Raw genomic sequence first — 24,301 nt, 5'->3', positions numbered from 1 at the left:
CTTGTTTAATACCTGGCCCTCTCAGTCTAATTGATGGCCAGAATAAACAGTGTGGTCTGGGATTGCTGGTTGTGTGCGAGCATGTGCAAGTGTCGGGCTGTGAAAAAAAATACTAATTTTAAAGCTCCACTCGCGACTCTTCATACGGTGTTCGGGATGTACTAATAACCCGAGCTGTTTTCAATCGATAATTTTGGAAAATGTCCGGCCCCCTATTTCTGAACTCTGCCCATCTCCTCTTCTATCCTCTTCTCCAGTTCCCCCCTTCTATCCTCCCCCTCCATCTCCTGCGTTCCAATTTTCATCTCTCCCTCATGAAGAATGATCCAATCACACGATGCCGTCTCAGCAATTACTGAACAATTGTACTAGTTAAAGTTTAGTCTATTGAGTCTTTTTCAGACTTGAACTCTGGAAAATGTCCTCACAATTGGGTCCGCACATTCTCCGGAGTTGGCCGTTCACATATGAAGAATGCAGGAGGACATTTGCATTCTCACATACGGCCCCTCCAGAAAATGTCAGTGTTGATATGTGCAGACTTTAGAGCCGGTATGAAAGCAGCTCCATCCACTAAAAGGCCACGACTTACTTGATTGTTTCTTTTCTCTCCAGGTTATTCCCTGTGTCTGGGTAAATCCTACTTCTTCCGCTTCAACCACCCTGAAGAGGCGAGCAGAATGAAGAGCATGCTTCCACAGAAGAGTCCTGTGTCGGCTTTGGCCTACAACACAGGTACACACACACAATCACACACACACACACACAATCACACACACGGTAAAACCCTTCCCTGACCCCTGAACTGCAGTTAATCCCTGTTCTTTTTATCTTTGTTCCACCCCTCTGCCTTTGTTCTGCCGCATCACCATCTTTTTTTCCTCCACCTCCTCGGTTTTCATCCTCACGCAGCTGCTTTTCCCCTTTTCTCCACCTTTAGACATTCATCAGCTTTTTTTCCCTGTAGTAACATCAACACCCTTTCAAAAAAGTTGCAGGTAGACACGACCCAGGCAGGTGTGTAGGATCAGAGTGTGTTTAAGCAGGAGATTGGGTGGGGGCAGCCCTTTCTTCCAGCACTCCTCAGAAGTCTCTCCTAAACACACGCTTGCACTGCCACACACATGCTCAAACTTAAATTCAAAACATGATGGAATGTTTTCGTCATCTGGTGGCCCTTCATCGCCGTGGTGATTCAGCTGGGCTCCGTTGTCTCCGTGGTGATTGATCGGACGGTGTGGAAGGTGCAGGCATCCCATAATCACTGGAATCCTTTCTCCTTACACTCCGAGACACAAGGAATGCAATCCTGTCTCCCTCCGCCTTACATCGCAGACTTATATCGCTCTCTCTCACACACACACACACCCATCTGTGTTATTACTGGCTGCCAACATCTATAACACACCTTTCAGATTGCCAAGACTCCCACTCGGACATGTGCGCCTAAAGTGAAGACTCACACAGAGGCAAGAGTGGCCAGGCGTAGATGAGAGTGGTCACAAAAGAGGAGAGTTGATGCACACCAGACCTCCAGTATAAATCTGCCCATGTATGGACACAAATACCCAGAGAGTGTGTGCGTGTGCAGATCCGATGATGTCTTTGATTTTCTGCCCCATTTCTCTCCACATGCCCTATGACGTGCACTTTTAGATCCTTTACTTTCCCTCGTACAATACCACTCAGCAAGGCGGTAGTAGCTGTTGAATACAACACACATGTACGCTCTTGGCATGTGGACGTGCAGCGTACTCATTTCTCTCAGGCGGAGCCGCAGCTTATGCGTGCGGGTGTGTGAGGCAGTCAAACACTGGGTGGTCCGAGCTTAAACATTGTAATGGCTCCTTTTTTCCACATAGCACCACACATGATAAACTATAAAAAAAAAGCTAGGTAGGTTTCTCACACATTCCTTTCCACTGCACAATTCTTTTACCTACGTTTTTTTGTTGACAATATTTTGAGAGATCCGGCTTTTAGGGATTCTCTGAAACAGAATTGACTTGGAGCTATCGATCAAATGAACTCCAGCTGATCTTGGAGGTATTTTACAAATTTCTGGCTGATATTTCTGAGTTAAATTTAGCAGAGAGGAAGTAAAAATGAAGTCGGTTGAGGTTTGGAAAATAGACCCTTCCACTGCTGAAAGCGGCTTTAAATAAAAGGCTGCACAAAGTGGGGGTCGGGGGGGCCTCTTAAGGGTATTCCAGAATATTTTGTGGTCTTTTTCATTTCCCCAAATCCTATAGTGAGGAACCGAACTCCAGTTAGAGTTGAGCTGTTTGTCTTGGATCAGATGGAGGGTTTTGTGCGAGTGTGTGTGTGTGTGTGTGTGCTGGTCCTTTTCTGGGAGATCTCCTGCCAGTTGGGAATTGTTTGGGTTGGGTTTGTTCTGCCAAGGGCCCCGTTTATGAATAGCTGCAGCTTCAGGTAATGCAAACTTTCTTTTTCTCTTCTTCCTGCCAACATTTATGGTTCTTAACCCCCAGTTGTAAGTAAGATTATGCAAATAAACACTAGATGGGTTGCCACAAAACTTGGTAGAAGGGTGCAGTATGAGTCAGAAAAGAAACCATTACATTTTAATGGGGGTACAGATCTGGAAGCAGACTCTTTAACATTGCGTGTTAGGGCATTTTTCTACATTTTCCTTGATTTCCCCGAAAATACGCCATGGATCTTGATAGAATCTTTATACATCTTTGTGGCTTGTCCCTGCCATACAGATGTTTTTGTTTTGAACCTGTCTTATCATGTATTTGACACACTTGTTGTTGTTTCCTCATCCTGTTTCTCTTCCCCACGACTGTTCACCTGTATTTGTGTATCGTCAGGTTCCCATGTTGTCCATTAATTGTCTTGCCCATTCTACCTCTGCCCTCCCTCCAGACTACCTGAAGTTTAGCAGTGACTACAGCTATGCGGTGGTGGGCGGCACCAGCAGTGCAAGGGGCATGCGGTCGGCCTCCGAACTCCGGGACCTGATGGACACCCTGCAGCGCAAGAAGACTGCCCTGGAGAACAGCCTGAGAGCCAATGGGAATGCAAACCCCTCCTACTTCAGCATGACACAGGTCGGCCATCATTTAGCTCCACCCCAACGGTTTATTTGGGGCACTCTTTTTAAGAGGTTTTCCAGTTACCCTGGATGTTTGTCTTGGGCTAACCAGGGTTCACGCTTTATCCCTGGGCTCTACTAAAGTGTTGAACCCGCAACAAATGATTTAGTCATAAACTTCGATCTACTGAAGCTGCACCATTACATTCTGTGTATAAATGTGCATTAGACACTTCAATAAGATGACATTTTTTAATATTTCTACTCTCTTTACTTTCTCTCAGTCCCCCCCCACAACACCCGTCACAAGTCCTGTCACATCTTCATCAGCCTGTCAGGAACAGATTAGGCGATTCTACGGCTCGGATCGTCCACCCATGTCTTCGAAATCGGCTCCCCCCCTTCCCCCTGGACGTCGATCTGACCCTTCCTCCTATCTGGCCTCCCGCTCCTCCCGCAACCAGGACAGCTTCAATGTCGGTGAGAGCCGGCGACTGCACAGCCAGAGCTCCTCTCCGCTGATGTCCGCGTGGAACGGTGGAGGCTCTTCAAGTTCTGTTGCTGGTATGGATGGCTCCCTCCTCTCTCTTCCTCCTCCCTCCCCTTCCTCCTCATCCCGCACTCCCTCGGCAGGAGGAGCAGTCAGCATGCCCTCAAGCCCCCGTCTCGGACGTCGCAGCTGTGGGAACCAGGAGCCATCGCCCAGCAGTCGACCCAGGAAATACTCGGGGGGCTCGCTGAATGGGATGATGGGAGGAGAGTACAGCCGCTCCCTGCCACGCCTCTGCCCCTCGTCCTCTCCTCATGAAAACGGTCGATCGATGACCTTGTCAACGCTGCCCCCACGCAGATCCGATATAGCTGGGAGTCACAAATTTAGTAGAGACCATTACAGCAACATCAGCCAGGATGCAAACCACTATGGTGCTTACAGCAGGAATCAAATTCAGACCCCAAATCAGGGAGAAAGTGTTGTGTCTATCTCCCTCTCCTCTACCAAGAACTTGCCATCTACCACCCCCTCCATCTCGACCACAACAGCCCAACCCGATGTGACCATCCCATCCAAAGCAGGGGGCTCCTCATCGCCTCGTGTGGCCAAAAAGCTCAGTCTGACTTCCTCTAGCTCAGTTGGCACCATCAGCTCCACAACCCCCAGCTCTCCAGACACAGAACAATATGCCGGCCATGGAGTCTCCCAATCAATGGAGCAGACTTTGGCAGAAAAGGAGAGGCGAGGGGTCGATCTGGAACTCAACGGTACCCTGGGGCTTGGTCTTGGGGAGAGGAGGTCCTCGTTTGGGAAGGCGGGGCTGGAGCCTCGGATGGGGTTCGGCGATAGAAGGACGTCATTTGGGAAGGCAGGAGTGCCTCCCCAGGGGGGGTTCAGGGAAAGAAGGGGCAGTATCAGCTCACTAAGTGGGAAGGAGGAACTGACGGACTACCACCAGCACCAAAAAGAGGAGAGACTACGAGAGCAGGAGGTGGAGAGACTGGTGAGTTGGAGATTGTGTGCAGATGCATAAAGAACGCCAAGTTTTCCTAATGTCTTCCAGCAAATGTAAATCCACACTGTGGGAACATATTTCTATTTGATCGTTTCTGTTAAAAATTACTGAAGGTGGAAGAAAAGGAATGTGTTTAGGAATGCCTCCCTCCATCACTGACCTCCTCCTTGTCCTCTCAAATGCACTCTCCCAGGGAGCTTAACACACAACTACACACAAATACACACACACGCACACAGTGAGGTTCACCACTCGCACAGATGTCTCTGACAGTTAACCGTTTCTAGCAGGACTATTCTTAACCCCGGGCTTGGATTGTGTGCGTGTCCGTGCGTGCGCGTGTGTAATGTGTGTTTATATCAGTCATCTGGAAAACCACCCAGTGTGGTTCGGTCCACCGAAGAGCCACAGAGCACATCAGTCAGTTGTCGGTCAGAGAAACTCTCGAAGATTAGAGAGCAGAGTCATGGTGGAGCAGGTGGAAAAACATACAGATGCTCAACATACTGTGTAATGACAAGTGGACTCAAACCCCCCCCCCCCCCCTCTTCCTTTACTCATTTTGTAGATGAGTGAACTGTTGTCTTCTTCTTTAGCTGTGAGAAATAGTTTTCTGGATGCTGTACAAACTAAACAGCTCCACGAACCTCCCAGTGGCTTTGGGCTAACCCCCACATGTTGTAGTTATGATATAAAAATGGAATGTCCTGCTTTGATCAGAGAAACATTTTTTACTTGTTTAGTTTCAAGATGGAATATTTACGTTTCACCCCACCATTTTAAGGTTTAATTTGGTTTAGTCTGTTATTTTTAGTGGATGATATAAAAACTGCAACCTCCTCTGAGGCACATGTGAATATGCATTTAAATGGAAGCAGTGATTTGCCTTTCTTTAATTAATTGTCAAAGTGATTTTTACCATGATTTGAACAGAAGGTTCAAATTAACTGATCACATTAGCTGGAATGGAAAGCAAGTCATCAGCATCAAGTCTAATTCTCAAGCTGTGTCTGCCCTCTAGTGGTGGTACAGGAAACCTGCAGGGGAACACCAAGTAGGTAGCTGACCACATAACCAGTTGTGCCGTTTATAATGTGCAGCTTAGATGGATTTGGTGAGTTCTGGTTTAATGTCAGTTATGGCATTTCATTTCATTTCATTTCAAGTAATCACATGAAAGGGATGTGTGACAATCGTGGCACAGGAAATGGTTTAAAATTTACAGATTGAACAAGAGAGCAGAAATTTGTTTGTTGTTATCATGGGATCACTGACAAGTAATGAAGAAAAACAAAGGGGCAGAGATAAGGAGAAAGAAACATGGAGAGATAGCGTGAGATAAAAATGTTATAATGGAATGTAAGGGCCACATTGAGGGAATTTTTTTGGGGGGGAGAATAATGTCATTATTTTTCCAAAATGGTAATTTAATTTAAAAATAGTCATAAGATCACCAGAATAAAGAAAAAAATGGAAATAGGAAATTAAGCAGCAAGTAGAACACGAGTTCTGTTGAATTTCTTTCCTTCTGGATCTAAAATCCTGAAACAATCTCGGTGTTTCCGGAGAAACTACGACTTTGAATACCAGGCAGGTCTCTTATTGTCGACCTCTATCAAACATCTCGTCTTGTTCTTTGGAATAGACACAGTTTCTTTCTCAGTCCGTCAGAGTCTAGATTTTGTGATAATGTGCGGCTGATGTGACAAAAGATGACATTTTGTATTGAAACAAGATGTTCTGCATTCCTCATTTTAACACATGCGTCAGGCTGATCTTCTGATCCTCCAAAATGACACCTAGGCTAAAATTATGACATTGCGTAATATTAATTTTCATTCTTAAAATGTTAGTAAATAGACATCAGGATTAAAAAAAACGAAATATTTAACAGCCGGCACATTCTCTCAGTTTCTCGCCAAAGTACGAGCTCATGCTGCGTCTCCCAGTATGATCCCCTCGTCTTCTCCCTTCACATTAGTCCATCCATCCATCATTTTGTTAGCGTGGTCACTGTCCCGCTCTCATCTGTCCCGCTCTCATCTGTCCCTCTCCAGTTGACAGCTGATTACTATAAGGGCTCCACAGAGGCTTGTGGCCATTAGAATCGAGCAAGGTGACAAACTGACACTGGCTTGTTTTGGTCTCAGCTCCTGGTTCATATTACACAGGACACTGTGAATATCTGCTTGTGTGCATGTACACATAATGTATAAATGTAAAGTACATTATCAAACAATTTAATGTTGTGATTAATTATTTATAAAAGTTTACTTTTCCTACATAGGACTTATATCTCCAGGCTTTCTAAACAAGCAGGTTCCTGTATCAAGACTTTCACCTGGTTCAGATTCCCTTTTTTTTAAAGTACAATTCCCTGGAAAGAGTCTTGTTTCCTCAGTGGCAGCACACAGACACATTCCTCTGTCTGGAGCACAGCTTGTTCTCGCGTACTCTTCCGATCATAGTTGACAGCTGTCCACCGCCTCATTAGCTCTCACACACACACACCGCCATCCCGAGTTACATTTTTCCTGCCTCCATCTTTCCTTCTCTAACATTACTCACAGGCTCCTCATGTAACACCCTCCAGGAAAGTGACTGCAGAACCTGTAAGAGGACTTTTCACTCCCTGCAGCCTCTGTAGCTCTATAGATTCATCCGGGCTGGCCGAAGCGAGGGAATAGGGGATTCTTTCTCCCAGGATTCCCTTTGAGAGGAACTTAGACTTTGTAGCTGGGAAATCATCTAGTAAATCGGTGTGCAGTGACACACAAGAAATTATAATGCAGAGTATATTTTCGACAAAACAAGGACAAGCCAGACAGTGATTTCAGCGATGCTTCCTCAGGTAACCTGAACACTGAAGAGTTGTAAAACTTTTCTGTGTTGTTGTGACTCTGCTCTAGTACATTTTAAACAATATTTGCTTTGAGCAATTTTACATTTTCTATACACAGTTTGCATGTATATGAAGAAAGGAAAACTAAGAACTGGTATGAAAAAGGGGAAAATGTATTAATAGAAAGGTTTTTCATAGGGTCAGAAGTTGTTGCACTGTTTGACATCTGCTGATATATCTCAACTTGTAATATCTTTATTTAATTATTATTTTATCTGTGTTATTATAATTTGGTGCACACATTCAGCACCACTCCTGAGCTTTATGAAAATATATATTTTATTTAGTTAAATAGGCTTATATTGCATTTCTGTTGCATCCTAACAGCAACACAAAAAAACTGACTACACAATTTGAAATCAGGCCTTTTCACTTTTAAGTAAAACTTATTAAATAACCTGCTACTTTATTACAATAATCAACAACAAACCTCCTACTGCATTTGCATACGATGTAACTCATGCTTGTGTTTATATGTGTGTGTTTATCTCAGGAGCGACAGCGGCTGGAGACCATCTTGTCTCTCTGTACGGAGCTGGGCCAGGCCGGGAGGGACGGTGGCGGCTCGACCTCAAGTCCCGCCTCAGCTGTGGCGGATCTCCAAAAGATCAACCAGGAGCTCCAGAAGCTCCAACTGAACGATGAGGACGACGACGACGATGACGCACCCTCTGTCTTTTCTGACTTCTCGGCTGTTATCGACACCCCAGGGAGCGGACACATGACCTCCCCCGGATCAGAGAACGGCTTCTACGATGACGAGCTGCAGTGGCGCAGAAGCCAACGAGACAATAGGGCAGAGTCGCCCACTGTCAGTTTGCGAAGCTTTGCCCCCTCACCTTCTCCGCGTGCACAGAGGACCAATGAGGTATGAGAAGCAGTATTTGATTTCTAATTAGAATGCAGATGTCTACTTTGTGTTAAAACAACATCTACAGCTCTCCTATTAATATCACATCTTCTAGTCGAGCGTTGAATAGGGGACTGATACATTAATTGGTTCCACCTCATAGGTTGGTTACTATCAGGGTCACTTCACAGCGGTTAATTGTTTAGCAGGAAGGTTCTTGAGTCGTATCCCCGTCTCTGTTGAGTTTACATGTTCTTTACGTGTGTGCATGGGTTTTGTCAAGGTCCTCCTGCTTTATCCCACAGTGTGTGACATGCTGAAGCATTCACGTGAAAGGGGATGCCCGGGTAGCTCGAGCAGGAGATCAGGGCAGGACGTTTAAATATTTCTGTGGAAATCACGTGTTTTTGTTTTTCATCCAAAAGCTTTAAAAAATCATTTTTCCAAGTCAGCGTCTTCTACGTGTTTGGCACCTCCTTTTCCTCCTGAGGAATTTGTATACGTGTCCAATTCTCTGGACATAATCCTGCTGTATTTTCACTTTTACGAAGGGGCTGGAAGGGAAAAAACAGGAGAATGTCCCCAGCAACTGACTCGGACATTTCTGCGTTCTCACATAAAGCTCCTCTGGATAATTTCAGGAGATTATCCGGAGATCCGTGCATATCAGAGAGCAGCTGAAGTGGTGGGGTGTAATTTGATATCACGTGTCATTACAACATGACTATCCTACTCATTACGACAAATTACAAGTGAAGAGAAGAGTACTAGAACGCTGGCAAGAGAGAGACCGGAGACTGTGCAAGTTGGTGAATAGAAGTGATTTCTAGTTGTTTTGTGTCATTCTGTGAGGAAAGCTGTAATGTGTTAAGAGGCACAGTTGCCGTCTTGAATCTAGAGATAATTTTTTCATGACATAGGAAAGGAGTGCAGGACTGCGAGGGTTGCACCTTTGACTTTGGTCAGCTTCTTACAAAATTAAGCGGGATTAATTGTGGGAAGTGTCGACTCGCTATGTTCTTCCTGAAAGCTAAGGATCAATCCTCTTAATACTGGGAAAGTCTTGACACGCACATACTTACCATACGCAGATGTGAGATATCTACAGAGCTTTTATTAGAGCTGGTCAAGTGTGAGAACTTATAATGGAGAGCTTCTATCTATGTGTGTGATATAATTATCTGTGCTCCTTTTCCACTTCATGCCACTGATTTATTATATTTGTGGAGTTGTGGATTAGTGTTACAGCCACCTATGAATGCATAAGATCTCTAACTCTCCTGCTGATGTTACCAGGCTCTGGAGGACGCAGCCCGACGCAGCCGACAGGACGTGAGACCTTCAGAGGAGGAGGTGAGGCAAGTGAAGGAGGAGAGGATCCAGCTGCTGAACAACATGGAGGAGCTGGAGAAAAAGATCAAGGACCTGGACAACCAAGTGGAAGAGTCTGCCTGCGAGGTAAAGCTCGTAGTGTCAGCTGCCACAGACTGATTCATTTAAAATTAATACTGTATTTTACACTACTATTTAAACGTTGCAATTAATCCACAGTACACATGCATTCCAAATTGTGGAAGTCAACCTGTATTACACCACTTAAACTCTTATATCTAGGTGAAAAGCTCACATTTTGAAGTGGTGCCATTATAAGTTATAATAGAATTTAAGAATACACCAGGTCTTCATAAATCAGCTCTGCTGTGTGTATTTGTCCAAGGTGGAGGTTGAGCGAGCGCTGGTGGAGGCTGAGCAGGAGTCAGAGGTGGCTGCTATCCAGCAGGAAAAAGAGGCTCTGGAAGCTCTTTACAACAAGATGGCTGACCTGGAGACCAAGTCCCAACAGGAAAAAGACAAGGTAGGCTGTGTGAGCTTTGTTGTGCTTTGTTAAACAATGCGAGGGAGTAGGTACTTCTACCAAGAGCCTTTCCAGAGGACACTTGAAATATAAAGAGGTTTAATCCAAAACTGATGAAATTTCATGTTTGACAGCTGAGACTCAATTTGTTGAGTGTGTGTATCAATGGAACCTCAATACCTCAGTCACTACTGCGCAGACTCTCTGGCTCCGAATGACAATAAAGCACAAGATTGGTGCTCGCGTATCAGAGATATTTTGTCTTTCAGGAGAATCCGGAGACGCGTCGTCCATCTCTATGTACAATTTATGGTTGAAACCAGCGACCAGCAAACAGTGTTTGTGTGAGAGATAGTCAAATTACATGTGCTACTCAAAGACTCTCCAACATGTTGGGATCATGTGACCGACTGATAGGTGTTAATCCTTCTCATGCTATCTCTGGTCCAAATATATATCTGTTAATACTGCCCAGGGTATAGCGGTCACCAACACTCCCATCTTACCCACACTGCCATGGGGGACGCGCACACATGTGCTGTGAAGTTCTCCTCTGTTGGCTTGAGTCTTACCCTGACTGTGAATTTCCCATGCAAACCACATTAGAGGTACATACAGTCAATGGTAAAACCCCATTAAGATCCTGAGTGAGTCAAAGGGAAAGACAGTTTCAACAGTTAAATGCTAAACATGTTTAAGAGTGGTGAATGTGAGTGCTTGTTCAGGTTTTTGGGTGTGTGTGCGTGTATGTGTGGTATTTATTGAATCAATCATTCATGTGTTAGTTAACCTTCTGCTGAAACATCCCATATATCCCTTTCTTTCTCACCCATCATAAATTTTCATTCAACAAATAAAGAAAAAAAATGCAGGAAACAGAACTAATGAAACTTCACATACCATCAACCCACCTTCATTTTTACTCCCTGCTCCGTTTGAGCAGATCTTACATCTTCAGCTTTCCCTCCCTCCCCTCCCTCTCAGCTAATATCGCTGACCCAGTCGTTGTAGTAATTAACCGTGGCTCCCCAATCCAACTAACGCTGCCATCCTCTCTTTGTCCTGTTTGTGTGTGTGTGTGCGCGTGTGTGTGTCTTTGTAATTATATGTAAACAAAAAAAACATGTACACGGTACATGTGTCCTTGTGTGGGCATCATCCTCGTGTGTATGCGAAGGCGTGTGAGTTGCTGCAGGCAGAGAGGGGCAGAGTAGAGAGGTTGGCTCAGATTGTGTGTGAGCAGCGCTCCCAGCTGGACAGCTGCCCTGAGGCCACCAAGGAGCCCCTGCAGGAGCAGCTAGCCAGGGTCAGTACACACCCAACACCGCACTCATGCATGCACAGGAAGAAACAGCGGGGTCCCAAAAAAATCGGACCACTTTCTGGTGAATGAGGAAAGTGAAACTCGGGCTAAATCCATACAGCTACTCTACCTTCACAAGTGGTTTGGCTCCAAATCAGTTTTAATCCAAGTCCATAAAACATATCACTGGGCATGTGTGTGCCGGTGTAAACGTGTCAATTTGGTTGTTGCAGATTGTTTAAATAGAAACTGGTCATGTGGTAGGAGCCTGACGAATCAGCAAAGGCTATGTTGTGACAGAAAAGACCCAATCAGCAAGCGGTTGTGAGCGTCTACGTCACCTTTGCAAACATCTCCATTTCTGCCGGTCCAGACCAAAACACAGTCCCAGAGTTTTCCAACTAAACTGTGTCAGAAGTGTTTCCTAACTTCTCCATTTTAGCATCTCTAAAACTTGAGAGTAGTGTGGCCGAAAGACAAATCAGTAGCAAAGTTGATTAGCAAAGTTAGCAAAGTTTTAGAATAATGACGTTACAGTATGGATGTAGCCTCAGAATCTTGAGTGTGTAAACCCATGGATCCATGAAAGTTAAACACAATATGTAGGCAAGCTTACAAGCAACAATAGCAACACAAAGTGGGAACTTCACTGGAAGCAGAAAACCAGAACAAAATCCGATCAATGTACAATAAATGCTGAGTTAACATGATGCTTGCATGCTTGAACCTGCATGTGAACATTTTCTCTCCTCGGCTAACTTGCTCTCTGTGTCCATCTTCCTCTTCATCTTCACTTCTCACCGTCTAACTAACTACGTCTCTTTATTTCGTGAAATGGTTTGATCCTGTAAAAGTATGAGTTATCTTGATGGATGAGCTTTAAGATCTGTTTGGGGCTCACAGAAATCCACGACCTATAGAATGTCGAGGCCAAGTCTTCATTCTTTGTATAACTCTTCAACTCTATATTTTGGGTAAATGCTTGCAGAATGTAACATGTTGCCTAAACTGTAAAACACTGGTTATGCTTTGGTGTAGTTGTCTGCATGACTGTTGAAATAAGACATCAGGTATCCGGTTTGTTTTGTCAGTGTATTAGCAAAGGAGAAGGTGCTTGTCAATAGATGATTGCTTCTCTAATTCTGTTTTTCTCAAACCAGTTGGAAAAGACGTATTAAGGTAAAATAAAAATACGCAGCAAAGATTCATATTTGAATTATAAAAATTATAATAATCACGACTTCTAAGCTGCTTTTCTAATAAAAGAGTTTTCAGGGTTTTTTTGTGTGCGTTTATTAACCACTTGCATACACATTCCTTTACACATGCATTCCTTTATCATGCCTTTTTATCAATGCGTTATTCTTGTGTGTGTGTGTGCAGGACTGTGAGGTGCTTGAGGCGGAGACCAAGCGTTTCGAGGACCTGGAGTTTCAGCAGCTGGAGAGAGAGAGCAGGCAGGACGAGGACAAGGAGACGCACACACAGCAGCTTCTGCGAGAGATCGCAGAATACCAGCGCAGCACAGTCACTCGCAAGGTGACAACTGCCTCTTCGCTATTGGCCCAACAACAATGTTTTGATTTAATATCAGTACAGGAACATCTAGACTTTGTATTTTAATGTAATGCAGTCTTTTTGAATAATTTGTGAAGAAACAATCCATCATTATTTTCCCCTTTCACAAAACTCAGGAGCGACTGTTGACTCTGAAGAAGCAGGCGGCACAAATTACCCAGCAGGCTCAGCGAGAGAAGCAGAGCTTCTTGAAGGAGAGGAGCAACCTTGAATCAATGCTGCAAAGGGTACAAGGAAATCCATGTTTGCCTGTGTATGCATGGGACTTTTCATCGCTTCTGCATGTGATAAAAATGTTCATAAAAGTCCAGCATCAGTAAAAGGTACATTTTTTAAAATATTTTTTTTTATGTTTTGCTTCCCCTTTTTGTGTGTATCTTTTAGGAAAAAGAAAACCTCTCCCAACTGGAGGGAAAACATGCCGACCTCACTGGAAGCAGGGGTTCCACACTGAGAGAGGTAGGTTTATTTCACAGCTGTCACGCAAGAAAATGAGACTGATGCCTCCTTTTGAACTATTTAAAAAAAAAAAAAAGGGATAGGAGCCTCTGTTATTTGAATGGCTGAGCGTTTCCCTCTGTGCTTGCGAGGGTCTTTTAGTGACTTCTGCTGTGACGGCACATCGGCTACAATTATCTCCCTCCAACAAAACTATAGACACGTTTTCATGGACACCGATGTTCCCATAATAACCTGATTAAGACAATAATACTCAATACTACACAATCTAGGCAATACTTCAATCAAGACATGTGGACTTGTGGAGTATTCTGACCTTAGTCACATTATGTTAACATGTATAGGCCTATGGTCAACAGTCTGAATATTACTGTCCATGGAAACGCAGTCAGTGAGAGGGTGCAGTCAACAACTACATGCCCCCCCCCCCCCCCCCCCTCCTTTCCTCTTTTTCCTTTTCCTTTTGTATTGTTTTACTAATTTATCCCTCTATCCCCTGTTTTCTTCTTTGTCCAGATTGTCTTTTTAAACCCATTTCTTCCTATTGGGGATTCCAAGCTGACTCCTTTCACTTTGGGTATCTGCCGACAGAGTCCGCTGCCACACTTGCTAAATGACGTTACTTAATGTTGATTAAATAACCTACTGTCTGTTTTTGTAACACAGCTGAGCAACTAAATGTTGGCCTGCCATCAGGTTACTCTCAGTGACTGCTGATGTGAACTACCACCGTCCACATTTGTCATTTTACTGGAGAAAGCAAAACTGAGCTGCTAGTGTAATGTTTTTTATACTGACTGTTGCAGATTATTAGCGTTGGAGCACAGAGAATATATGTGCATTTCTCCTACTGTAGTCAGATTCCATCACCACTGCGTCCAAATAATATTTCACATTCCTACAGTCCATACTAATCCTCCCTGGCTTAAGCAGCTTGATGCTGCACTGTAGAAGCCAGGTGTCTTAAAGAAGAGGAGCTGCAACACAATCGAGATGAAGTGGACATAACACAGTTTTGAACAACAATTTGGATTCCGATACAGATCCATTAAAGAATGCCTGGATCATCCAGTTCCTTACAATCATCTTCGGAGGACTCTACCCCCAATGCTTTGTTCCTCCTCTCCTATTGGTTTCTTGTTTAGACTGCCAGGAACTTGAGTTGAGACTTATTATAATAATTCTATGCACATACTCACACATATTAACCCTGAGGTAACCTCGTAAGAATGTGAAATGTCTTGTTTATTCCTCTCAATCATTTACAGTGTAGCTTGTCTCTAATTGACAGGACTTTTCCCCTGTTTTTTTGCCTTGAAACTACTGCATCAATCTAACGACTACTTTGTCATAACATATTAATATGGCTATGCTATGCCTCACCCCTTCTCTCTCCTCCATCTCTCTGTTGATGATTTCCAGGGCTATGTCACAGTCAGTGAAATCAATGAGCTTTACTCACAGCTTAGAGGAGACCCTAAACCCGCCCCTGCTCTGGCCAATGCCTCTCCTGACTCCGAGGCAAAGCCCTCTCCTGGCGATGACACCCCCAAACCACTGGAGGATGAGGTGTGTGTGTGTGTAGTGGTGCAAAGGGCTTGCGTGTGTTGTTAGTTACACAGACGCAGATGATAGAAGTGTGTGTGGAATAATATTTTATTCTCCTCCTCCTTTTATGTTTTTTCACTTTTCCAAAACGCTCCTCTCTTCTTTCCAAAGCCCTATTATTCTTCCTCACCTGCCGACTGTCACTCCTCTTCCTCCTCCTCCTCCTTCTCCTCCTCCCATCGTAATACCCGCCCCTTCCCCAAAACCCCCTCTGTGCATTGGCCAGAGAACATGGTGTCATATCGAGACCCCTCCCCTCTCCCTGACTCTCCTCCACCTCCTCTTCCTGTCAAAAAACACCACCACCATCTCAGCCAGGTAAAGTTTCGTGTTTAAAGTAGCTACTGTGAAAAAAGTCAATGGAGTGTGGTTTTGTCTGCCACATTGTCTTGTTGTCTTATTTCTTTCTTACTACCACTAGAGGGCAGCAAAGTATACATATAGTTGGTATAAAAAAGTGAGACCATGTTAAATCCCCTAAAATTAACCAGGATCATATTGACTGTTATGACTTTAATTGAGATAAATGTTGAGGTTGAGAAATAAATAAATAATTTAAAAAATAATTCATGCACAAATGAACGGTTTACATCTCCTCCCTCTGTTTTTGTGTGTCTGTGTGTGCGTTTGTTTGATCAGCATTTCCGTTTGCTGGAGGAGAGAAAGAGGTCCGAGAGAGATGGGTCCCATCTGAGCGACACATTACCCAGGAAGAAGGTCCCTCCCAACATGAGCCGCCAGTTCACGTGTGCAACACTCGGACGCAGTTACCCCACCAAGGTACACACGCACAGATCATTCTATGGAGTTCTACTGTTTATTGATTAACTTAAGGAATAAGTAAAAACGTTTTTTTTTCTTCATGGTTCTGTGTAGTCCCATCAGCCCCTGGTACAGAGCACAAGCTGTGGCAGCATTATTCCAAGGATGTTCTCGCTGTCCAGCAAAGAAAATGATTCTCGGTGTTTGCATAAAGGTGAATACATACACACACACACAACCCCTCACACATCCACTAACACACATGCTTGGAAACCTAAAATAGTGATGAAGAGAGAGCAGACGAGGGTTTGAATCTGTCAGTTGTGTCTCAATCTCTCGCTTGGGTTGTGACATGGAAATAAGCCTTATATGGTCACAATAACCCAAATAGGGCTGTTGTGGGTGGGTGTGCACATCTTTGCGTTTTTGTTTATCTGTCGGGGAAGATCATGGAGGAATGTGAGTGGAGGAGGGCTGTCCCGTCATGTGATACAGACCGTTACAACAAGTGGACAACTTTCTTCCTAATGCTTTTGAGAATGAACAATTAGTCTTGTTGTGTCAACTGTTAGAGGTGTTTTATATGCGTCTACTATTCATTGTTACAAAAACTTCGTTACACGGAAACTTCCTATTGCAATAGCACTTTTTTTTAAAAATCTTTTTACTCACCAGTATTATTACTTTCTATCGGTTTGGACGTTTGCTGACTTGTGGTTTTGAACCTAGATTTTTGCGGCTGTGAGTTCAGTTTAATGTGTATTTGGTCTTTAAAGAAAATGGATATCCTTATGTGCCACATTTAATCTATCTAATACAACAGTTTATTTGCCTTTTTTTGTGTGCCTGACACTGGGATGTGTATTTGGCCCCCCAGTCCCTTGGGTTCCTTGATGTGGCTCATCAGATGGGTGGGTCTGCTGCATGGAGCTGATAGTATCAGGTTGTGTGTGTGTGTTTCTGTTTCCTGTACCCAGAGGCTGAGTTTGTCTCTCTTTAAAGTATCGGCGCTGTAATTTTGCCACCATTCCTCGCTCTCGTCCTGAGGATGTCTCATTTTTTTTCCCCAAACGTCTTTGGACTGTTGAAATAAAATTCAGGAGTCTTTTATACATTGTTAGTTTGACTTTCTGGACACAGGAAGAGTTGCGACCATTAAGGTGTGGATATAATTTCGTTTCACTGTGGCGGGACATTGTGATCCAAACTCGAAGCTGTCAGGGGAGAGCGTTGCACCAGAGGATGTGACTGAAACAGGTACAACATGGATGTGCAGGAAAACGCGAGAGTACTGTTAATTAACTAAATGTCTTTTCTCTTTCTTCCTGTTTCCAGGTCAGCCTGGCTCTAGAGCCGCTTCCCAGACCAACGTCTACCTCGATGCCTTTGGGTACCGTGACCACCAGGCCTTTGACACCATGAGCATGGATAGTACGGACTCCATTGAAACCAGCATCTCCGCTTGCTCTCCTGACAATGTCTCCAAGTAAGTTCACACGTGTTTTACTGTGGACACTAATAGAAGTTAAGGGAACAATACGAATTAAGCCTGTCTGTGCTGCTGAACCTTAAATCATCTCTTCCTCAGGCTGATAAGTGCTATGAGAAAACTGACAAACCACGAAAGAATGACAAACAGAGGATGAAACAAAACAAGAGACAGACAGAAAACCCCCAAAATGTCCCTCTGTGTTATTTAATATGAAACACTGATTCTAGGGGTGGGGGGGCGGTCAGCAACAAAGAACAGGGAAGAAAAGTAAGTTAATGTAAAAAGTGTGTGGAGAGGTTTCCCGCCTTTCATGGTCCCTCGGAGGATTTGTACAATTGTGTGTGTTATGAGTAAAGGGGAACTCTTGATTAGGCCTCCTGGGGGTCAGGTTACAGAGGAGAGAAAACCTCGGTGTGTGTGTGTGTGTGTCTGTGTGTATGTATGTCAGTCAACCCCCTCAGGTTCAGATGAACTGAGCGAACCAGTTTAAATATGGGGGTACATTTTTGGGGTCCAGTCAGCTTGGACTAAAACCATGTGTGCCTGCTTTTCCCCCCTCATGTTTTTTCCAGTGGTTGCATCTGTCTTTTGTTCCCCCCTTCTCTTGTTCCTCTCAATGGTTTGGTCTTGTCCCCTAAACCATTTGCAGATTGATCTCCCTGCATTGTATGTTCTCCTCTGCACGGCTCCAGTTTGAATTCTGTTGCAGCATCTTACATTGAATTTCAGGATGCGTGGTGGTGGAACAACAAATTAGTTTTAAGGATAGTAAAGAAGTGGATTTAGTTTTGTTATCTGGTCAGTGATGTCCCATTTTGTGGAGATGCAAGTGCTGGAGCAAGATTAAGTTGTTTTCAAGTAACCCAAATACTTAAAGGAATATATTTGCTCTGGGTTAGTCTGCAATGACTATGAGAACGATTCCCTCTCGTCGACTGAGGTAAGAGAAAGGCAGGGGGAGCTGCAGGAAGAGGAAAGAATGGAGTTGAATGTGTAATGACCAGTAATCTTTGTTAACGAAAGTGAATTATATTGAACGTGTTAACTACCTGGATAGTACGTCCAAAGTCTAATTGGAGGCATTCAGAAGAGCCCTATCAGGTTATTGGTTGGAAGGTAAAAATGTGCCAATATGAGCTGTTTTACTGTTGCAGATATGAAACATTTATTTTACAGTATAAACAATGCACAAAAGATTTATTATTATATTTATATATTTTCAGTATAGTATAGAGTATCTTTGGAAGTATTTGTGTTCGTATTTAATTTAGTTATTTTATGATAAAGGTTACGGTTAAACTATTAAATATCAAGTCTCAATGTCATTTCTTTGTCAAAGTCTCTTGAAAATGAGGTTTTAGGATTAAAAAATATATATATTTAAATTATTTATGTCAGGAAACTTTATTTCTCCCTTAAATCTGTATGTGATTTAGTCTCAGAAATCCATATCGACAGGGCTCGAGTTTTCTTGAAATTAATACAGGATGCTGCAAAGTGAAACTGTTGAAACTGTATAGAAAAATCCTTTTTTGTCATGATATCTTTCCAAATCCTTTCTTCAGATGCTTTAGTTCTTTCCTCCCTCTCTCTGTCTGCCTGATTATTATAAATATTTGATTGGATATCGTCCAATATCTACCAATCATCTTATCCAAGTTGGGATATCATTTTACTTTTCGCTGCAGATAAGAATTAGTGTGTTTGCATGTCAGAGGAAGAGAGGGAACAATCGAGGGATGAAGAGAGAAACAAGTAATGTTGTTGTTAGGGATAAAATGACAAAACATGTGCACATATCTCTTCCCTGTGATAATTCATGTGATGTGTAGATAATCAGCGGTCTGGGGGACCTGAAACTAGAGCGGACATGATTGTCTCCACTCCTTAGATTGATTCAGATCACACACAAGCATGAATAATACTGAGAATTCTCAGCAGAGGGCAGCATTTAGGCAGAAATCGAACTAGTGATTGTATAGGTTGTATGTACTCTCAGTATTATATGGACGTCTATACACACACATCCAGGGATCGTTTATTCATGCACAGAAACAAAAAAACATACTCTACCACAGTCTCGCTAAAATATTAAGTGCAAAAGGCAAAGTGCAGAATATCTACAGCTCTCATAGTGACTCAAAGTTGTACAAAGTAAATATATTCACTGCTGGTGCATTAGGTTTAATTCATTAACTTAATAGCTTCATGACATTTTTAATGTGATGAAATGTAAGGTTCAACATTGAAATATGGTTTGGTGTTTGTTTTACTCTAACTTTAAAATGAATGTGTTGTGTTTGTGCTCCGTAGTGCCAGCACATCAAATGTTGCCAAGCTGGAGGAGATGGAGCGTCTGCTGAGAGAGGCTCAGATGGAGAAGAACCGTCTTATCGAAAACAAGGTCACTACAGAGATTCATCAAATCCTGATTTCAAAATCTTCACCCTAAACACCAGGAGACACAACTTAAACTGGTATGTGATTGATTTCTTCAGGAGCAAGAGATGGAAATGCGAATGCAGGCGCTGGATGAGGAAAAGAAAAGAAGGGAGGAGCTGGAGAAGAGGCTAGTGGAGGAGACGAGCAGACGCCAAAAACTCATCGACCGCGAGGTGAAACTGCGAGAGAAACAAAGGGCACAGGTGAGAACAGTGCTGGTGGTTAGGTGATTATATACTGGGACACCACCTTAATGACAACCAGTGAATTGTTCAGTGTCATCAGGAAGATGTTTCTTATCCTCTCCTTTATACCTAAAGATAATTGAATATAAGCGATACCTATTAACTTTGTATTTTTACCACAAACTGCTAAATATTGTATACATCTCAATGGCTCATAATTGTATTTCTAATTAATAGAAATTAGAAACGCATCGTTGTCTTGACTTGACCTGGTTCCCTCTCTTGCTCATTCACTCTTCCCCTCCAGTCCCGGCCATTAACACGCTACCTGCCAGTGAGAAAGGACGACTTTGACCTGCGGGCTCACATCGAGTCGGCGGGCCACAGCGCCGACACATGCTTCCACCTGTCCATCTCCGAAAAGACCTGTCGCGGTTACTTGGTCAAGATGGGAGGCAAAATCAAAACGTGGAAGAAACGCTGGTTTGTCTTCGACCGCAACCGACGAACACTCTCCTACTATGCAGGTAGGACAGAAGATTTACACACACATGCACCCAACTGGAGACGTGTGTGTGTTGGTCATACAGAGCAGGGGAGATTATATATAAATTCAATGTTTCGCCTTCTTATCAGTCAGGAACTTTACACTGAATTATGTGTATTATATCAGTAATTATTTATGTATTGTTTTTATTGTCAAATAAGTATATTGCCACACCATATAGACTAAATATGTTTGTCAAAAGAGATTTTTGTGTTAAATTGAAAAGTGTACAAAAAGGCAAATATGTATATACTTTTTCTATATATATATATAAAGGGAATGGGGAACCAATGTGAGTGAAATCTCCTATATTTTCAACTGTATATTTAATTTCATATTGATCTACTGCAGATAAACATGAAGTCAAGCTGAAAGGAGTCGTCTACTTTCAAGCTATTGAGGAAGTGTATTATGATCACTTGAAGAATGCACACAAGGTATGTGTTTGCATCCTTTGCCTGTACTGTATATTACTCCAACAGCGATGAATGCTACTAACCCCTGTTGTGAAAAATAAGATTTCTTAACTTTTAATAATCATGCTTTATTTTCTAGTATTCTTCTGTTTCCTTCCTGTCTTTCTTTATTTTCAATTTGTTCCCACTTTTAAATTCATCCTACTTTTCCCCTCGGGGCATTCTCTTCTCTCATCCTCGTGTTCTTCTCCTTCCAGAGTCCAAACCCCTCCCTGACCTTCAGTATTAAGACTCACGACCGGGTCTACTACATGGTCGCTCCCTCTCCAGAGGCGATGAGGATCTGGATGGATGTAATCGTCACGGGTGCTGAGGGATACACCCAGTTCATGGTGTAGTGAAGGGGTTATGGCTGCGGGATACGCCGACATGTTACTGCTCTTTGTGGCTCCAAAGATTACGTTTTTTATTTCCCTTTTTTATCCTTGGAAGTGTCTGGATGGATATTGTTTGCATCTATGCTGAAGAAAGAAAACTATTTCTGCTGAGACGGCTGCCTTGAGTTCTATAACTTTCAATATGGGCAGGGTTTTACAATTTTTATGTGGACCATTCATGTGAAATAGAATAGGCAGATGTACGATAATAGTTTTGACATTGTTAGGCAATCAGGTTCAGGCCAAAAGAAGAAATTAAGTGTGTGAAATTGGTGCTATGGTCACTGCAGTGCCTTGCAATCGGCTCAGGAGTATTACAAGGATTTGCACATGCAGGTGACATTAGTATTTCTTTTAATTAATGCGCTGACTGTAACAATTTTTTCGGCCAGCTAAATTGAGCTTTATTACGTCCGTATCTACATCCTGTAAGTTACTTCTACAGGTGAAATGCGTCAAAGTTGTATCTTAAAATGCTAAGTGCCAAACAACCTTCAATAATTGTTTTGTGTCATGGAACAACTCAAATTTTAAAAGGATTTATCAAATGTCAGGTGATTTCCAGCACATTGTAAATCATCTATTCCATTTTATGTGTACACAATAAATAATGCATATAAAGTTAGCAAATGTAGCTGAGCAAATATATTTTATATTTAAACTTTTTCATCTTGATTTAATTACAGGCGTCATATATATTTGTCCTAAAAAAGTGCCTTCTTTCTGTGTGTACTCGATGTAAATATTTATTTTCTATGAGGTTCCTATTAAGCTTTAAGGTTGTATTCTTATATACTGTATATTCACTGTCACTAGTAATTCAAGTCACAGCACATTTACATTGGGGTGTAATTACACGCTTAAAATAGTGATCCATCATGTAGGATGTATTATTCTTCTGGGTTTACAAGAGTGTCACCATGGGCTCAGAACTGAAGATGAAACCACTGTTTGATCTTGTCATGTGACAGGTCTTCATCAAGAGTTAAATCAGAAAGAGGAATATTGGCTTTTAATAACCCTCAGTCGTTATATTTGTACATATTGTTTTCTTTAAGTTGTTTTAAAATAGATATCACACTTAATGAGCCATTATCCACTTAAAACTCCTGTTTGTGCGTTTTTGTCATATTTTGTCTATATTTTTAAGATCTACGTTTATCTATACAATAAATGCTGAACTGTCTGTGGTGAGAAAGATGTGCAAATGAAATAGAACTGACTGAGAAAAATAACTAAATATTGTTTTATTATTTGCTTGACAGACGAGATCTATGGTACACAAGCTCAATTAATAGACATTGAGGCGTAAAAACGGGCCGATAATCGTGCTGCTTTGGTCCTTTAGCTTTCAATGTGTTGCTTTGATTGTCGTCCATGTGACTGATGTATTTGTTTCAACTGACGATTCCGCATTGATTACTGAAGCTTCCTTTATCATCCTCTACACTACGTCAGAAAACGTCCTCTGAATGGTGCGTTCATTATATTGCCTCATGACATTGCTTATTGTTTTGTTTTATGGACCAAAGTACATGTCCATGAAGTGCAATATAGACAGTACATACACAAATTGTTCGTGTTGCAGCTTTACTCTGAAGATGTTCCATTCATTTGTCCTTTCATTTACACTCAATACCCTGTGACAGTAAAAAAGCAGCATTAAGAAATGCTAAATTATTAAAGGAAAAACATTTTTCACCTTTTTTAAAATAATTATTTGTATGTTGCTCCTTCTATACTGTATTTATGCCAATGCATGTATCTTTTCTATTTCCATATGAACAATAAAATACAATTTTACTTTCTTATTGTCCATTTTGTAATAAGTGTGTTTAAGAGCATACTAATAACTTTCACTTTACAAGCCGTTGCTACCATTTGCATTCCTGACCTGCATAGACGCTTAAAGGAGACATTGTGTATGTAAAGCTTTGCAAAGTAAAAAATCCCAAAGTCTGTGTCTCTTCTCGCTCGCTGGAGGTTTTTGACAAATCACCACAGAGTGGGCCAGCTGGCCAATCAGAGACTTGGCTTTATCGACAAGGGGAGGGGCTTAAAGAGAAAGGAGCTCCAACCAAGTGTTTCACACAGAGGCTAAAAAGAGGAGCTACAACAATGGACAGTATCAGGACAGTGATGTGTTTTTTGAACATTAGACCATTTCAACCATTTCAAGTAATAACCCACGTTAAATTGAAGAACTGGAATGTGGACTTGACTCATATCAGCTGTCCATGCACTTACATGTCATTGGGCAAAACACAAGAAGTCAAATTAGGTAGAGGAAGTTGCAATGCACAAGCAGCAAGCCAGTAGTCATGGAGTTCTAGTCCGTAACCCCCAATCACGACGAGGCTCAATGGCTCATTGCACCTGTAAGACCTGAAAAACCTGCCTGTTGCAAAATGAATGACATCTTCACATGTTGAACTAAAGCCTGATGCTAGAGTATCAACAATGTACAGTCAAGAAGCACAGTGTGGTCTGCAACATATACCTTTAAGACCAGCAGATGTTGAGCACAGTGTGATTTGAAAAGTTTGGTACGTGTGGTTGTTGAAATACCAAAGTTAATGTTTTCCAGCAGTAAGGGGGAGGCCTTAAATCATGCACTGTGCCAGTTGTGAGGGCTCTGTGGAACGTGTGTGGCAGAGGTCAGTCGAAAAGGCCAGTAGGAGTCATGTTAATATATATAGGGACACTTTTAAACCAGTAGCGTGCCCGACAGCAAATCAGGTCACTCATGACGTCGGCCTGACCACATCTCGATGCTCCAATCACAGAGCAACACAGTAATTTGATATACTGCCCTGAATGATCATTTAATATGTCATCTTCCCTGTAGTAATGTTTATGGGTGGACTTTGCACTGCAATCAGCATATGTGGGAAAG

General features: G+C 42.6%; 1 protein-coding gene across 4 annotated transcripts in view; it reads left to right on the top strand.

The window, feature by feature from the left end:
• phldb2b (pleckstrin homology-like domain, family B, member 2b) overlaps positions 1 to 23,212 on the top strand; it is a 39,664-nt gene extending 16,452 nt beyond the window's left edge. For 2 of the 4 annotated variants that reach the window (XM_053412316.1, XM_053412320.1), the window contains 19 exons: positions 616 to 735; positions 2,893 to 3,077; positions 3,346 to 4,557; positions 7,965 to 8,339; positions 9,618 to 9,779; positions 10,039 to 10,176; positions 11,354 to 11,482; positions 12,863 to 13,018; positions 13,174 to 13,284; positions 13,442 to 13,516; positions 14,939 to 15,085; positions 15,764 to 15,904; positions 16,001 to 16,100; positions 17,222 to 17,372; positions 19,692 to 19,782; positions 19,877 to 20,023; positions 20,313 to 20,532; positions 20,904 to 20,989; positions 21,226 to 23,212. In XM_053412316.1, coding sequence (XP_053268291.1) covers positions 616 to 735; positions 2,893 to 3,077; positions 3,346 to 4,557; positions 7,965 to 8,339; positions 9,618 to 9,779; positions 10,039 to 10,176; positions 11,354 to 11,482; positions 12,863 to 13,018; positions 13,174 to 13,284; positions 13,442 to 13,516; positions 14,939 to 15,085; positions 15,764 to 15,904; positions 16,001 to 16,100; positions 17,222 to 17,372; positions 19,692 to 19,782; positions 19,877 to 20,023; positions 20,313 to 20,532; positions 20,904 to 20,989; positions 21,226 to 21,366 — 3,887 coding nt within the window. In that variant the 3' untranslated portion in view covers positions 21,367 to 23,212. The remainder of the gene's footprint in view (positions 1 to 615; positions 736 to 2,892; positions 3,078 to 3,345; positions 4,558 to 7,964; positions 8,340 to 9,617; positions 9,780 to 10,038; positions 10,177 to 11,353; positions 11,483 to 12,862; positions 13,019 to 13,173; positions 13,285 to 13,441; positions 13,517 to 14,938; positions 15,086 to 15,763; positions 15,905 to 16,000; positions 16,101 to 17,221; positions 17,373 to 19,691; positions 19,783 to 19,876; positions 20,024 to 20,312; positions 20,533 to 20,903; positions 20,990 to 21,225) is intronic. The other 2 variants (XM_053412317.1, XM_053412319.1) reach the window with 2 other exon arrangements.
• The last annotated feature ends 1,089 nt before the right edge of the window (positions 23,213 to 24,301 follow it).

Source organism: Pleuronectes platessa, chromosome 20, assembly GCF_947347685.1.
Source record: "Pleuronectes platessa chromosome 20, fPlePla1.1, whole genome shotgun sequence".
Classification (NCBI taxonomy): Eukaryota; Metazoa; Chordata; class Actinopteri; order Pleuronectiformes; family Pleuronectidae; genus Pleuronectes; species Pleuronectes platessa.
This window is presented reverse-complemented; position numbering and strand designations above follow the sequence as displayed.